Source organism: Anolis carolinensis, chromosome 4 (genome assembly GCF_035594765.1).
Source record: "Anolis carolinensis isolate JA03-04 chromosome 4, rAnoCar3.1.pri, whole genome shotgun sequence".
Taxonomy (NCBI): Eukaryota; Metazoa; Chordata; class Lepidosauria; order Squamata; family Dactyloidae; genus Anolis; species Anolis carolinensis.
In genome coordinates, this window is record NC_085844.1 from 65,721,363 (window position 1) to 65,738,492 (window position 17,130).

A 17,130-nucleotide genomic window follows, 5' to 3' on the forward strand; every position below is an offset into this window, starting at 1 on the left:
TTCCCTACATTGATTTTCCCTTCTTCCCTCCATCTAGCATGCTCAGTGTCCAAGAAAAAGACAGAAGGAAACTGGGAAGAGGACATTCTTGTTATTAGGTGGCTGAAGTGTTAATTTGCTCCAAGTGAAGTGGAGAAAGAGCCAGTGATAAGGTTCCACATGTCGGAGTTTCTATTATAATGGAAAACATGGGTTCAGGATAGTCTCACATTTCCTTGGAATACAGTGTTCTCATACAGTAAGTTCCTCATAGCCATTTTGGAAGTCATACTTCCTTATTCATGTTCATTATTCACTACATACAGATTATACACACAATTTTAATTTATCTTTTTTTTTCTTTTTTTTTAAAACCTGGCTGGCTTGAATTATATTTAAGCTGTTAATTTTTAAGGCATTTTAAACTAGAGCTAGAGCTTTCTTATCTACTGTAATTGCTGGCTATTTTATTTTATGCTAAGTGCTTGGTAAATAAGTGTTGCATGCTATCTCTGGCTCAAATTGCAAAATACACATCCATCCACTTTATGATGTAATAAGTAAATGGTCAAGTAAATTGCCACATCAAGGGTAATTCATGAATGAGTCTCAAATGATAGGTATTTGTATCAGAATATATATGTATGAGAAAGAAGAGTAGCATTAAATTTGACAGATACAAGTAAATTCAAGAATATGTGTTCAGCTAAAATTTGACACGTGTGCTGTGTTAACTAAGAGTGGTTTCCATAATGCATTGTGTTACACACCAGCAGTGTTGAGACAATGTCTTCCAAGTATTTTTCCAACTTGAAAGAACTCATTTGGAGAAATAATCTTCAAATGTTTACATTTTTTTCTGTAATACCTGGTCACTAAAGTTCCTGACCATCATTTCGCAACTATTTTGTTGTTTATCAATGTTTGTTTTATCTCAATATAACTAATCAAAAACCAGTCAAGATTATGAGCTGAAGATATATTGGATGTAAATATTATGTGATCAAGCAGAGTGACATCAACAAATCCAAATGAAGCATATTTTGCATGAGAAATGTTTCCTATTCTTATTACATTTTCAATCATAGACAAATATCACTAATCATAAAGGACAAAAAACATGAAACACTTCTATTTTTACTTTCAAAATTATACAGAAATATGCTAAACAGCTAAAATGGCAACCTCTAAGTGAATATAATCAAAATTCTAATCCCTATCTATTCGGAGTTGGCTAGGGACTATGATATTTGTAGTCAACAGGTTTGGGGAGATGTAGTATCATATTTTTGAATTCCAACAAAAGTGGGGTTTTTTGCAAGTGGGAGGGATTGGCTTCTACTTCAGATAACATAGTTATTTAACTTCAGCCTTTTTCATTGCAGCACAAAGCTGTCATAATTTCTGACTGTGTCTGATTCATTCATTTCTAGCAGCTAAGATAAATCTGGTTCATTTTTATAGTGTCTGATATACTGCTTTTCTTCTGGTACACCTCTTTCAGAGTAAATTCCACTAAAAACAATGAGATTTATTTGCAAACACAAGTCTCACTATACATTTTTGCCATATGTTGGCCTTATAATTATTTCAGGTGTGACATTAAGCAAGGGAACAGATAGGATGTGATTCACTTCTGATTATTGTTCTCCATGCCATCCTTTTAAAATTTCCTGCAAAAATGCATGTACTGTCTTGGATACTGAAACAAGTACAAAAAAGGAATGTAAATCAATGCTTGACAGCTGATTAAATCGAAACTCTGTCTGCAATTCTCATGAAATATCATGCTTTGGATAAATTAATTGGCACACCTGATATTTTGTCCTGTCTTAAACCTTTATATTCTGTTGAAGAAAACCTTAGTCCAAGATTGATGTGATAGCAGCAGATTCATGTCTAAATGTCTGAGCCTATTCAAGAATATTAATTTTTTTTTCTCATGGGCCATAGTGATTTACATTCTGGCAACATAACTTTGGATCACTGCAGTGTGCTCTAAACTAGACAGCAAACATTGAAGATGGTTCAGAAACTGCTAGTAAGGGAGACTTCAGCAACCTGTGTAGCACCAATAGAAACTCGTGCCAGCTCAGTACTAAAATTTTGATTTGCCATTTTCAATTTAGCATCTCTAATAAATGAGTAAATGACTTTGGTTTAGATATTGGGAGGAGCATCCCTTTTAGTGTGAGGCCCAAGAGCAGTATCAGGTATGCTATTACCAACACCACTACCCTTCATGGACCATTGGCCCCAAGGTTATCAAACATGACTGAATTCCATTGTGGCATGTGAGCAAATTCTGTCTGCATACATGTCACAACTATCACACAATTTCTCCATTTTACCTTCTCTGTACATGCCTTGAATGCATATTGCCACATAAAGTGAACTTTAGATGCCTGCAAAGCGTGGCCTACAAAGCTGCCAGGAAAAAAACTCATTCAAAAAGGACTGCTGATACCAAGGCTGCCAAGAGGCCAAATGAATAGGTCTTAGAGCAAATTAAACCATAATGCTCACTCAAAGCAAAAAATAAACAAACTGAGGATGCTGTATATTGAACATGTCATGAAATGATGTGACTCATTGGAAAAGTGGAAGGAAATAGGAAAAGAGAGCAATAGCTGATTGATTCAATCAAAGAAGATGTAACCCTGAGTTTACAAGACCTGAAACAGTAGTCTTGCAAGACTCTTGTTTGTAGGATTACCATTAGCAGAAGTTAACAAACAACAACAACAACATGTCAGGAAAATCCAGAATCCGGAATTTGACAGCACTAATGTAGAGTGCAAGATATGTCATGCATTCTATTGAAAGTTTAAACACCTAAGAAATAGCACTCACTTAAGTACAAAAACAGTACTTAAGAATATCTTGCATATTTTCCGAAAACTTATTCAGGAATAGCTGTGTTCTCCATGTAGGGAAATACATCAAAATGCATGTGAAGACCGGGGATCAAGGGCAGTAAAACACAGGTAACAAAAATTTTAATCCATTGGCAGCAACAATGGTGTCTTCTACACGACCATATAAAATCCAGATTATCTGCTTGGAACTGGATTATCTAACTCATATAATCCAGTTAAAAGCTGATAATGTGGATTGTCTGCTTTGATAATCTGGATTATATGGCAGTGAAGAAGGGGCCAATGTGACGTCCAAGTTACTCCCCACATGGACAAGAAGGGGAGTGGTCTCTTCCTGCATTGATATCTTAACTAATTACAGAAGTAATATCAAAGAGAAAATGAAAGCCTATGACCCTAACATTGTGACCTTTCTTTTCCTATATGAACCTACACAATCACCCCAGGCACTTGATCAAAGAAGAGACAATGGCTATCCACTTATTGCAGATCAAACCGAACATAGGAATGATTTTTTTCTTACACAGTCCACTAAGATGCTATAATGAGCATCTCCATGTCCATTCAGGATCAGCACGAGACTGGGGCAGGGCACAGGAAATGAGGACAAAGGGCCGGAAAGTGGGAGTTCCCATGGAAATGATGTAGTTTCCTTTCATGTCTATATTTTGACCAGCTATGTTTCATGTGTTAAAATGTGTCAGCACTAGCTGTGTCCTGACAAAGTGCTCTGCATCTTTTGGTCTTGAATTTGAGCTCTGCATGGGAAAAACTCTGGCTGCAGTGGATTTTTAGGCTTATTCCAGACTTTCTGGTGAGATTTTTTAACACACTGTTTCTGGCTGGATGTGTGCTCCAATGCACATTGGGGGTGTACATTTTGTAGTTACCACACCCTCGAGCTGGCTTCAAACTGCATTATATGGCCTGTGTAGAATCACCATTAGAAGAACCTGTATTGTTCTTTTTTCAATTTTCACTTTGCTCACAACCACTTTGTGCATTACCTTTGTACATCATCATGTAAAATAATACTTGCATGACTTCATGTTCAATTGCATAAATGTCCTTTTGGAAATACAAGGTTTGCACCTGAAAAATGTATACCCAATTTATATAGTTTCAAGGTGTGGAAGTAAAAGTAATGGTGCACTGAATGATGAATAGTATAGTTATAGGATTAAAAAGATGATTTTAGAAAATAGTTCACACTACTGCCTGAACATTGTGCCTGCATGTGCGAATCTTCAAATTGTTTTGTCAAAAGCTTTCATGGCCGGGATCACAGGGTTGTTGTATGTTTTCTGGGCTGTATGGCCATGTTCCAGAAGTAGTCTCTCCTGACGTTTCACCCACATCTATGGCAGGCATTCTCAGAGGTTGTGAGGTATGGAGAAACTAAGCAAGGAAGGTTTATATATATCTGTGGAAAGTCCAGGGTGAGAGAAGAACTCTTGTCAGTTGGAGTGTAAATGTTGTAGTTAATCACCTTAATTAGCATTGACTATCTTCACCTTCTGGCTTCTTCCTGCCTGGGGGCATCCTTTGTTCAGAGTCGTTAGCTGCCCTTGGTTGATTCATGTCTTCAAATTGTTTGTTGACCTATGGTGACCTCATAAATTTCATAAGATTTTCTTAAGTAAAGAATATTCAGATGTGGTTTTGCCAGTCCTTTTCTCTGAAATACAGCTGACCTAATTATGAATACCAACCATAAGAAAGCCCCTGTAAGCTATGGGGAAAGGGAAATGACAGCCAGTAGCAATTTAGCTTTGTGATTACTTGAGTCATGCAGTGTCATGAGAGATGGCAGATGAAAAGCAATGGTCAGAACAGGAGGGGCCGGTAAAATCCATATCTCATTCTTGGAGACAAGGGAACACAAGATAATCTGGCAGAAAGTCAGATAAGGGAAAGTGGATGGGCTGATGAGAAGATAAGGAAATGCTAGAAACTGTATAAAAGCTGACCTCAGGCCAGTGAGAATCAAGCAATTTCATGACTGTTTACAAGGACTTCACATGGAGCTGTTTCCAACAGCTGCCTCTTATGGTTATCTCCTAGCTGGGAAACCATGTCTAATAATGCTGGTAACAGACAGAGACTATTCCTCAGTAGATAAATGATTGAAGTTATATAAGATTCCCCATCTACTATATTACTGTAGAGCACAATGCAGTAAAGATGGATGTATTGTGATATTGTATTAAACTGTTGTGTAAGAAGTTGGATCCCTTACAGATAAAGTCAACATAACAATGTGCCTCTGCAAGGTAAGTCTCCATATGTATTGTTTAGTCTGAAATGTTTATGTTATATAATGATCCTTCTCAAGAGAAGTAAATAACTGAATATATTGACTATTTTTTAAACATAGCTTATAAAATGGCAAAACTGGCTGCTTAAGCATCTCTTAACTTAAATAACATACATGATAATGGCCTAAGATTCTTAAGAGGAATATTTATGTCAGTCTGCCTATTTGAACAATACTGTAGTTCATTGGAAACTTAGCTAAACAAGACATAGATTACACAGATTTTCAAATAGATACAGATTAACTGGCAAAGAACCCTCAATTTCTCAAATAAAGAGATAGGTAGGAAATCACTGTTTCAGCTGTTTCTGGTAGAAACTGGTAGCTTGACCAAATGGACAGACCTGGTCTCTGAGAAAATTATACTAGACTGAGTGCTCTCTGAGAAGCCTGGATCTTAATATACCTTTGTTATTCAGTTTTTATCACATGCTGGATTTTTAGAGGAATTTAAGCACTGTAGCTCTGAAGCTGAACATATCGAGAATATGATTTATCAAGGGGATAGAATACTTTTGCATGGGATGCATGGAGCCAAAGAAAGAATTAAGAGCATCAGCTGCAGATCTATGCAGTGGGAAACAAAACATAAGGAATTTCAACCCATAAAAGATAGAAAATCTTAAACCTCATATTCTCGCCTAGCTACTGCTTGGCTTGTGTGATGACTGAAATATATGAATAGCATTATTCTGCATTTTTAGTAAAAAAAAATATTCAGTATTGATTGTGCAATTTGACCCTAATATTTTCCTTGCTCAACTTTCAGTAGCACTGATATAAGCAGATCTAGAAAAGTTAAATTAAAATAATTAGATACAATTTTAGCTCAAAATCCAAAAAAGATTATAGTTATAATCCCCCCCCCCAAAAAAATCCTCTACATTTCAGTTTCTCAAAAGTATCTGAACAATTACTTTCAGTAGCTTTTTAGAGATAAAAGAGCTAAATAAATACTACATGCTTCACAGCTCTTTTATTGTGCAGCATGGCATTATTTCAGTGGTCAAAACAGAGTATGAGGTGGCGATGCAAACCATCACTCAAATCATGCAATATCCATCTTTCACCTTTTAGTAATTTAGAATTGACTAGTTATGAAGTAAGTAGAGTCTCCCTTATCCAACCTTCGCTTATCCAATGTTCTGTATTATCCAACGCAGTCTGCCTTTTACTATTTAATGTTTTTTGTAGTCAATGTTTTTAATACACTGCGATGTATTTGGTGCTAAATTCGTAACTACAGTAATTACTATATAACGTTACCATGTATTGAACTGTTTTTTCTGTCAATTTGTTGTAAAATATGATGTTTTGGTGCTTAATTTGTAAAATCATAACATAATTTGAGGTTTATAGGCTTTTCCTTAATCCCTCCTTATTATCCAACATTTTTGCTTATCCAACGTTCTGCCGGCTCATTTATGTTGGATGAGCGAGACTCTACTACAATATTTATAGCAAAAGGCAAACAGCTATCACTCATTAAGTTACATGCATAATGTAACTCAATTACAGCCAAGAGAAGGAATTAACTACACTGTTGGTTATTTGTAGGTATTGTTTCTAAACCAGTAGTGGCTGGTTGCTTCTGTGTCTGTAGAATGATGAATCTGTTCTGGGTTTTAATTGGGATTTTAAAGGAACTCTCCAGGGTGCTGAATATATCTGGGAAATAGGCCCAGCACTTTATATAACTCCTGTGAAGTCTGAATTAATTCCTGGAATCACTTGCCCAATGACATGTGAAACATTGGCTGCAACTGTTTTAAGCCATGGATCTGAAAATACAGAATTGCTTCTTTTGAAGATAACAAGCATTTAAGAGATCACATCTTGTCCTTAATAATCTTAATCAACATACAATATGAATGGGACTTCTGTGTAAGATTATTCTGCTAGTTATCCTCCACTGGAAAATATAATTTAATTATATTGTATAATTTTAATGTAATCCATTTATACAATATCTAGATCTGGATGTAGATGGAGAGCCAAGGGAAGCTGATGTAGGTAAGTCTGAGAGAGTGGAGATAACTGATACATGAGAGGAAAGAGATCTGAAATTACATCCAGCTTTCTTTTGTTATCATGTGAGTAGTTAGGATATTCTTTGATTCAGCTACAGTATATATAGTAGCTGGTCATGATATAGTAGATGTAGACATTTCCTGTCAACTCTATCTGATTAAAAAAGTTGACATTTTATTTCATTTTCACAGCTGGTGAATGTCAACCATATCTTTGAACCCAGCAGATCTAACAACAAGTGATGTTATTATTGTGCCTGAAGTAAGAAGTGTGCAAGAGGAGATAGACTCAAGCGTGGAGTGACACAGTAACTACAACTTTTATTAATGACACAAACAAGCACTACAGGAATTTGGTACTGAGAGGGCAGAGAATGAAGCTGCTATCACTCTACAGGAGTAGGAGGACAACACAGATCAATTGCTGTCATTCTTTTTAAGGTTTTTAAACTTCAGATCTAGCATGCTGGCTCAGTAAAAAAGATTCAGATCCAACAACTAAGAATAAATACCAGCCTGTCCTAAAGAAGACTGCCAACCAGGACACAAGGACTAATTGTACTTCTTTATTTCATCAAGGCTTCCAAAAGGATAAGCATAAGCAATGCATGTCACAATAAATCTAGTAAAAATCAAGTAGGAGTAAAAGTAGATGAAATTCTAAGCCAGTTTATGTTCTTGGATGCCTCAAAAGCAGTGGAATGGGGATGAATCACTGCAGTTATATCGGCCCATAACATCTGCTGCAAAAGAAAACATTCATCCGGATTTTCTATCCAAATAAGAAATTCTTATAAGATTTCCTAAAGTTAAAAATGCCAACATTAACAGATCATACTGGGCAGATAAGTAGTAAGACTCCATATATATTGAGACTTACCTGGCTGGATCTTGCATTTTCGCAAACATACATCTCATAATATTCTGAAATTTCTGGTGCATATTCATTGATATCAAGAACCTCGATATAAACATTCACCTCTGATACTTGTTTTAGGTTCACTGAAGCAAAGGAAATAAAAATAAATACAGTAAAGTGCAAATAAACAGCTCATAGATTCCATTGTACTCTTCTACATAATTTTGGCATTAAAACTATTTTTTAAATTATAGCTGTTACTTATTATGACAATCTTTTCTGGGGGGGCATAGTGTGTCTCTGACTTCACTATTAAGTACCATGCACACAAGTGAATCACATGTTAATTTATTCACCAAAATAATAATAATAATAATAATAATAATAATAATAATAATAATAATAATAATAATAATAATAATATAATTAGTCTCAAGTATACAATTCCAGTAATTTCAGTTTCATTCATTGCACTTTTGCATTTTGATGATTAAATATCCTACACTAAACTTCCATATTCCCTTTTATGATCTTGTACACAATCTTGTCAACTGAAGTCTGCATTTACTTTTTACATTATCAAATGCTGAGTAATCAAAAGATGAAATATGATCTAATCTAAAAAAAAAAGAATTATAGAAAGAAAAAAAGAATGGAAAACAACAGCTAAGCTCCAAGTATATCATTTCTAGATACTATGCTAAACTCATTCCAAATGAACAAATTAAAACCAAACCAAACAAAAACCAAGCAGGATATTGCTGTCAATGTTGGCTGCTGATACCCATGCAACTAGGCATTGAATGAATTTTGAGGTTTCTTTTGAAAAAGCTATCAAAATTCTTGAACTTATGTCCAAAATAGGTTCAGCATGATATGTAACTCTTTTAAATTTTTACAAGAAGTCACAGAAGGTCTACTGCCTCAATGACAAGGGACCCACCAGCTCCAACTGTTTGCAGTGAATTAATCATGCATTTCAATTACCTTAATCATCAAGATATATCTTGCCTTTCAGCTCACAGTAATATCAAACAATGGATTGTCCCTGTTTAGCCATTATACATGTCTACTCAGAAGTGCACTTCCTATGGAAATGTAAATAAGATCTCATATAATAGTCTTATTTTCCCCCAGTGTTCTCTTGTTCATGAGATTTTCCAGCTCTTGAAAGTAATAGATATGTACTAATTTGTTATTTTTCCCCATGATGACAAAACAATATTTCTTCATGCTTCTAATGCAAACATTATAATTGTTATGTCAACAGAAAAGTGTCTTGGCTCATTTATTATTGATAGGTAAACCACATGCCTCCTTTTGCAGATTGTTTCATACTGTGTTGCCTTGTGCTATTGGTGCTGAAGGAAGTGTAGGATAGAAGACAAGAGACCAATGGAGAGAGAGCGAAACACTGTCGAATGTGTGAGAACATTGTAGAGGCACTCAACATGAGGATTAAATTGGCATAGAAGGAAGACAGTACACCGGCCCCATCTCTTCTCATGTAAAAAACAATGGATCTAAAGAACATTTGTGGAAATTTTCCATAGAATTTGAGCACCTGATTTTCCAGGCTTCTGGTTCACATGAAAAGTCTTCACATATAGAGATGTTTTATCTCCTTTGCTTATATGTGAGCAGGGTGATGATATGGTAGGTGATGTGTGAACATATGGTGGTTCTAATCTCAGTGTTAAATTCCTAAAGAGGGCTAGGGATGTAACTGTTGATGTTGGGGATTAAGGAAGAAACTGCAAGGGAAAGAAGCAAAAGAGAAAGAAACTGACTGGAACACTAGCTAATATATCAGTATGGTCCATTGTGCAAGTGAAAATTATTATTTGTATGAAACCATTATACATTATCATGCTAGAAATTTGTCCTTAGCTTTTGGATGACATAGCTTTTGGATGTCCATATAGGATGAATGTGAGTGCAATACTGAAACTCAAATGTGTCATGAATGTGAGTGTGATAATAAAGCTAACATTCTTTATGAACCTTTCCCTCTTCCACAAAACACCAATTATTTCCAATTTGCTCTTTGGAAAAAAAATATTTTCAGCTCTTTTGTCATAGCAGTTTCCTCACCCCCTCACCCCTTTTTGGAATCACATCCCAGAGGCAAGGTGACCTGTTAAGAGAGCACAAATGAAGCAATTTGCATTTGGTTTTGAGACAAAACTGACAGGTGAAATCTATATAAGAGAAGCTTTTCATGTTTAATTGCTACTGTATGGAAAGGTTCCTGATTTAGGTCTTGCTTTCACAATTTATTTGAGGCACAAGTTTTTGACTGGTGTTAAATTAGACCCTGGCTAATTTTGTACCAGTTTAAAAAAATCTGTTTTAAAATTAACCAGTGTCTAATTCAACATAAGATCTTGTTCTAGGACAGTCATTTTATATGCTTCAGTGTGGCTTGAATCTATTAATAGTTTCCATTGTAGTGTTATTTGCTGCAGCCTCCTGCTTCTCTTTTTTTCCAAATAAGTAAGCTTTTCTGAAAGAATACCAGAGTTACTAGAGCAAGCATTATTTAGCTTCAACCAGGTGCATATTAATATTGCTACCAAATATAACAAGCAACAACAAAAGAGTAGCATATATTTTCAATTTAGAAAGAAGGGATATTCTGGAGATAATTGCAATAAATAGATGTTGATAAATGTAATATCTCAGATATAGGGTTCCTAAAAATCTTACTCACTTGATTCTGTGGCTGTAACAGTTATATTGTGCCAAGCCGCTATCTCTCGGTCCAATGGTCTAGTAACAGTGATTGTTCCATTGTGTGCATTGATGCTGAAATACTCGCTGAGGACAATAGAATACCTGTACACCAAAGAGAAGGGAAAATTTAGACTTTCTTAGACACTGAATGAAAATGCTCCCCCTGAAACAAAAACTTATAAGCCACAGTAAGTCATGAAAAGACAATTCAGCAGACATGAATATGGATGTCTATTCCTGCAACTCAGAAATCATGAAAAATGTACACTGATAAACATTTAAAATTCACTGCTGCCAAGATCAAAGCACTTCTTTTTATGAAACTAAATATGCCTCAGACCTATATTAATGTGAACCAAATCTAAAATGCATTATTCATTCTTATTTCACAGACAGTCTCACAGCAGGTGAATGACTCGATTCAAAAGAAACAGCCAAGTGCCACTTGTGAAATTACTCACACTGGCAACTAAGTCAGGATAGAACAGTGAATTTATTTCATCATGGCTGGCTTGATACAATGTCAAGGAAACAACACAAGAAAGGAGAAAGAAAAGAATAACTATCACATGCCCTTAAATTTCATAAAATCCAAAGGAAAGGAAAAAAAATCAAAATGCCATGACAAGAAAAATAGAACAAAGACAACAATTGAGTTTTTACTTCTCACAAACTATTTTGTAAGGCATAAAAGGGTAATTTATTTATTTAAAAAGGGGAAATGGATTAGGCTTAAATGCAAAAGTTAGTTCCAACCACTGAATGAAGAGAATATAACCATTTAATGAAGAGAATATAATAAATTAACTCTTGTGTATGTTCCATTGATTCAATTATGTGAACTGATGCATGGATCATCGCCACCATAGCAAAGACATTTGACGATTGTTACATTTTTATCTATACATTTGCATCTTCCATTTCCTTTCAAACTGGCACTCCAGGTGCTTTCCAAAAACAAAAAAATATATATGTGCAGATATAAAAAAAAAAGTCATTGTTAAAATATAATGGAACTGCCTATTAAATTAAAACCTTTTAAAATGGATGAATTAAAAAAAAGGGCAAATTATTAAAAATCAATAGAGAAGTACACTGTTAAGCTTCCTTGTATTCAAGTTTTCTGAAGTCCATTGAAACAGAAAAGATTTCACTTGACAATAGAAGGACTACAACAAGGAAGGAGTCATCCTAACCTTCCAAGGAACAGAATTCCAAAGTCTAGGAACAGCCACCATAAAGCTGAGAAAAAGTCACTGGGCTAAAAAGGAACATACACATCACTTCAGCTACTCAGTAATATCTTCCTTGTAGCTGAACAAGAGTTCTTCTACACAGGTACTATAATGAAGCTTGAAGCCTGCTCAAGCTAAATACCCTAAATGCCCACTGCAACATGCACTAAGCATGAAGCAGCACATTAAAACAACTCATAAGAAAGTCTGGGACAAGCCAAAAAAAAAAATCCCTGCTGCAGCTAATCAGAGTATATCCCATGCAGGGCTGAATCTGTGACCAAAAACCCGCCATTAAAACACAGCTGGTTGGAATGTAAACAAATCTCTCCCTCAAAATCTACAACTTAGAATTTTGGGGAGGTACTTCTCATGTTTTAGCCCCACAGAACCCAGAACGTAAATTAAGAATTTCTGTTTTCATTGAAAAATTGTCCACCAGTAATCCTGATACTATTCCATCCAATTTGATCAAATTAGATTTGTCATCCCTCCTGAATTCCATAGGCAATTAATGCAAGGTCGATAAATATGCGTACTTTCACAGAAGCTTTTCAAAATTTTGTGAATATGGTGCACAATGGTCAAAAATTCCTACTAAGTCCTAAAGTGATCTGCCATAGTTTACATTGCCCTACAGAGCTGGCGAGTGGCCCAAGTGTGCATAGATAAGGAGGCTGGGGTGGGGTGGGGGGGGGTGAGGTTTACACAGGTTTTGACAGAATCATTGCTTGCTGCGTCTGTCTCTTCTGAAGGGTTCCTTCCACAGACCCTAGAGGAACACTGTAGTACTAACTATTCTAACCCTAGCTTTCTTTGTAGATTTTATTCCACCCTGTCCTTGCCCACTCACAATTCAGATGTTAAGACAGAGTAATCCACTTGTAAGTCTGGCAGCACATTTAATAAATACTAAAAAAAAAAAAAAACACCACAAAAATTAAACTACACATAAACATGGGGCCCCTGGTGGCACAGTGTGTTAAAGCACTGAGTTGCTGAACTTGCGGACCAAAAGGTCCCAGGTTCAAATCCCGGGAGCGGAATGAGCGCCCGCTGTTAGCCCCAGCTCCTGCCAACCTAGCAGTTCGAAAACATGCAAATGTGAGTAGATCAATAGGTACTGCTCCGGCGGGAAAGTAACGGCGCTCCATGCAGTCATGCCGGCCACATGACCTTGGAGATGTCTATGGACAACGCCAGCTCTTCGGCTTACAAATGGAGATGAGTACCAACCCCAGAGTTGGTCACAACTGGACTTAACGTCAGGGGAAACCTTTACCTTTATCTTAAACATGGAAATAATACAGTCCACAAAACTAAATGGGGAAGTTTTGCACATCAAATAGAATGCACACATTCTAAACTTTTGATATAGTCTCAAATAGTATTCAAGCACTATTAATAAATTTCAGCTCTAAACCTATCTTCTGAGATTTAGACATACCTGATAGGACTATTGGCTTTATCTGGATCTCTGGCACTCACAGCTCCCACAAAAGAATTGTTCATTTCCTCTTCGGAAATCTCCATCAATAATTCCTTTGATATGAAAACTGGAGGTTCATCCACATCCTGCACTCTGATCCTCAGAATGGCAGTGTCTTCAAATCTCATGTCTTCTGAAAGGAAACGCTGATCTACGTGTCTGTTGATACCCTTCACTCTTATATCATATACACTTTGGGTCTCATAATCTACTGTCTGTACAAAATAAATAAATAAAAAGAGAAAATAGAATATTTTCTTTATTCATCTTCACAAAATTAATAATAGATCAATGATGAGTGTAAGATTAAAGACAAGAAAGAATGATGCTCTTCTTTAGGGAATGTTTTGAAACTAATAAACTTTAGTGAGGCTTCCCACCCCGTTTCTGTGAAAACACATTAATGATTCATCTTTGCTTCATATACTTCATTTTTATTATTAAGTCTACTACCTTGGTTTTCTGGTAACACAATTCAATAATATAACATTGGACAAAATTTTGTTTCTGATAATTTTAAGATTTCTTAGACTACTGCATTTAGGATTTTTTTTCCAGTTAGACGGATGTCATTCCAGTTAATGCCTGTCCAGCCAAACTGGAAAAAGACAGACAGAGGAAAGCTTCTAGGTGCAAGTCTAGTAATCATTGTTATCATTTTGAATTCCAAGATCTTACTGATGGCAAGGTTAGTGCAGAGGACTCCACCTATGGTGGTCCATGCAAAGAGATATCTAGGGAATATGCTGCTTGCATGAGTAGAAGAGCAGCAGTTACTAGCAAAACACTTTAGTGGTGATAGTGTGCAGGATGAACTTGTATATTGCATAGGTCAGTGTTAGGAAGGATGGATACAGAATGTCTTTGACCCCTTTTCACACTGCACAGGTATAGCATTATGATACAGCTGTTCCAACAACATCTTGTGGAATCCTGGGTCTTTGGCAAAAGCAACAGAACTCTCTGGCTAAGAATTCTAAATTTTCTCTCAAAACTGAAAAATCCTATAATTCTATAGGATACTACAGGTATGGTTATGAAATGGAGACAGCTTTGGTTGCCTTGGTGGACTATCTATGCTGGGGACTACAAATTGAGAGTGTTTTCCTCTTGGTTCTGTTGGACCTCTCAGCAGCTTTCAATACTATTGGTATCCTTCTGGATGGTCTTGCTTGACTAGAGCAAGGTATTGTTTCAGTGGCTCAGTTCCTTTCTGGAGGGGCCTCAACTACACTGCCATACAATGCTATTTCATAATGTACTAAATCTTTGCTTGGTAGTTGTAATGGATTTGATGATGGTGAAAAAATTGAATTTTAATCCATATAAAATAAATGTGCTCCTGAAGGACGGATCTGGAAATAAAGATTTTGCGTGTGTTAGATGGGATTACACTCCCCATGAAAACATGGGTTTGCTCTTTGTGGGCCCTCTTGGGTTCAGCCCTCAGTGTGGAAGCTCAGGTTTTTACAGCAATAGGTTGCTGTGGCAGTTAAAGAGGAATCCTAACATTAGCAATACTGTGTGAAATAACATCTTGTTCTTATTATGCTGCAGGACCCTGTCAAGGTGGAGAGCAAATTTTATCGCAGCACTATTATGAACAGCAGAATAAGTGTAGATGAGAAATGTTCACTTCCATGCAAGAAAGAAAAGAGCTAGATTTGGGAGTATTTTGGATGGATAATTGAGTGTTTCCTATCTTATTGTTATGTGCCATAAAATCATTTCTGACAGCCCTAAGACTCCAAAGGTATGAATAACCTCCCAAAATAATGTATTGGTGTCTTGGTTTTTAGGCCTGTTCCTGAGGTTATGTAGGGTGTTACTTCAGAAAATTGCATCCTATAGACCACATCAGCTCTAGTTTCTTAGATATATGGCTATCATGATTTTCTATTGGTGGGCAAATGAAGACTACTATATGGCCTATGTTCTGTATCTCAAAAACTAGAGCTAATAGGGGAAAACTGGTCCCATTTTTGGAAACAGCAAATCAGATATACTCAGAAGGAGGGCTAACGTTTGGGGCACCCAAATGTTTGTTGGCCACTGTAATCTTTCCTCATAATCTTGGTCATACTACCATATGATAGAACAGATAACAGATGAAACATTTAGAGCTATGGTTTATATTACATGGATCAAAAGAAAAAGTAGTGCTATAACACACTTGTTTGGTCTTGTTTGTTTCAGTGATTTCTGTGATATTGCTTTGTTAAGTAATAGCTGACATCTCACCTTGTTTAATATGACAGCTCCTTCTTGAGTCTTATTGTCAGTAATGATGTAAACAATGTGAGGGGGTTCTTCTTCTATAATATATTCCATGGCTGCATTGTCGCCAATGTCATTGTCGTCTGCCATGATTTTGCCTAGCATGCTGCCGATAGGTGCTGTCTCAGAGACATACATGTCATATCGCTCTAAAATAAACAGCCAAGTGTCAATACAGTCTGCTAATGAAATTCTAAAGAATAAAGCAATTGCAACTATAGTATGCTTTGTACAGATTATGTATGAACTAAGAAATATTCCTAGACTGTATTTCTTTTTATAATTAGCTAGCTTTCAAAATATTTATGTGTTTGGGGGCCTAATTGTAAAAAGAATAATGGCTGAGAATTTTTTTTTCACTTTTCTTTTAGAAAGCTTCACAGACTTAACTTGGCTTTTTGTTAGCTTCAATAGAACATGTAGAGTATACAAAGCACAGTCTCTTGTGCTTCTTTGTATAAACTGCCAAAATTTATGTGGAGCACATATACTATCCCTTTACAGTTCTGGCTGTTTTCTTGTGTCTTATCAAATCACTTTGGGTTTGTTTTTCTATGATAGCATGATATTTCTAATACTGCCAGTGTCATGATTGGGACAGACTCCTCTCCACACTGGCAATGTTTAATTTCTCTTTATGAATTTTATTAAGAAATTGATATCCTGTCTATCCCATGCATTTGTCTAACCTAGAGAGGCTGAATGAAAACTGACCTAACAGAATCACAAAATCCAATTGTAAGCTGAAAATAGTAAAAACAGATAAAATGTTGACAAGTAAATTGACTAAAAACAACAAAAATAAGGATGTAGCATATGAAAATGTTCAGCCTTATGTGTCCATATTTTCTGTTGTTAAAAGGTTTCTCCACAGGGATTATTTTATCCTAATTGTTCTAGAAGCTTACCCATGAAATACTACAGATTGTAATTGATGAGATATTTTCTCCTTTAATTATTTTGTTGTATATTCATGTGTTGCTTTTCTTTTTAGTTGCCTCTATTTTAAACTTTATTTCAAAACATAATTGCATATTTTAAAAAGAGAAATTCACCCCACTTCTGTTGAGATGCTTCCCAGAATTAAAATGCTTTAACCAAGTAGGGAAAGGCAGGGAGAGATAGCACAAAGCCAATTTTCTCAGACACGAAACTGCACAAATTGAATATAGGCATCAGGAAGAAACCCTGAACAACCACATCTTGGACAAAAGTGGAATGTGGTCAATCATTTCCAAGAAACATTCAAGTATAGAAGGAGCAGATCCTTTAGTTATCATTGGCTAAGCCATCTTTGATCTTTAATAGGTGATCACCAACATTATGAAT

The 17,130-nt window shown here is 35.9% G+C and overlaps 1 protein-coding gene across 1 annotated transcript in view; it reads right to left on the reverse strand.

Moving 5' to 3' along the window:
* The window catches only part of LOC100567780 (cadherin-19), an 88,551-nt gene that overhangs the window by 14,789 nt on the left and 56,632 nt on the right, over nucleotides 1-17,130 (reverse strand). Inside the window, exons 7-10 of the mRNA XM_003219698.4 lie at nucleotides 15,766-15,950; nucleotides 13,483-13,739; nucleotides 10,778-10,902; nucleotides 8,086-8,207 (exon numbers count right to left, since the gene is read on the reverse strand). Coding sequence (XP_003219746.2) covers nucleotides 8,086-8,207; nucleotides 10,778-10,902; nucleotides 13,483-13,739; nucleotides 15,766-15,950 — 689 coding nt within the window. The remainder of the gene's footprint in view (nucleotides 1-8,085; nucleotides 8,208-10,777; nucleotides 10,903-13,482; nucleotides 13,740-15,765; nucleotides 15,951-17,130) is intronic.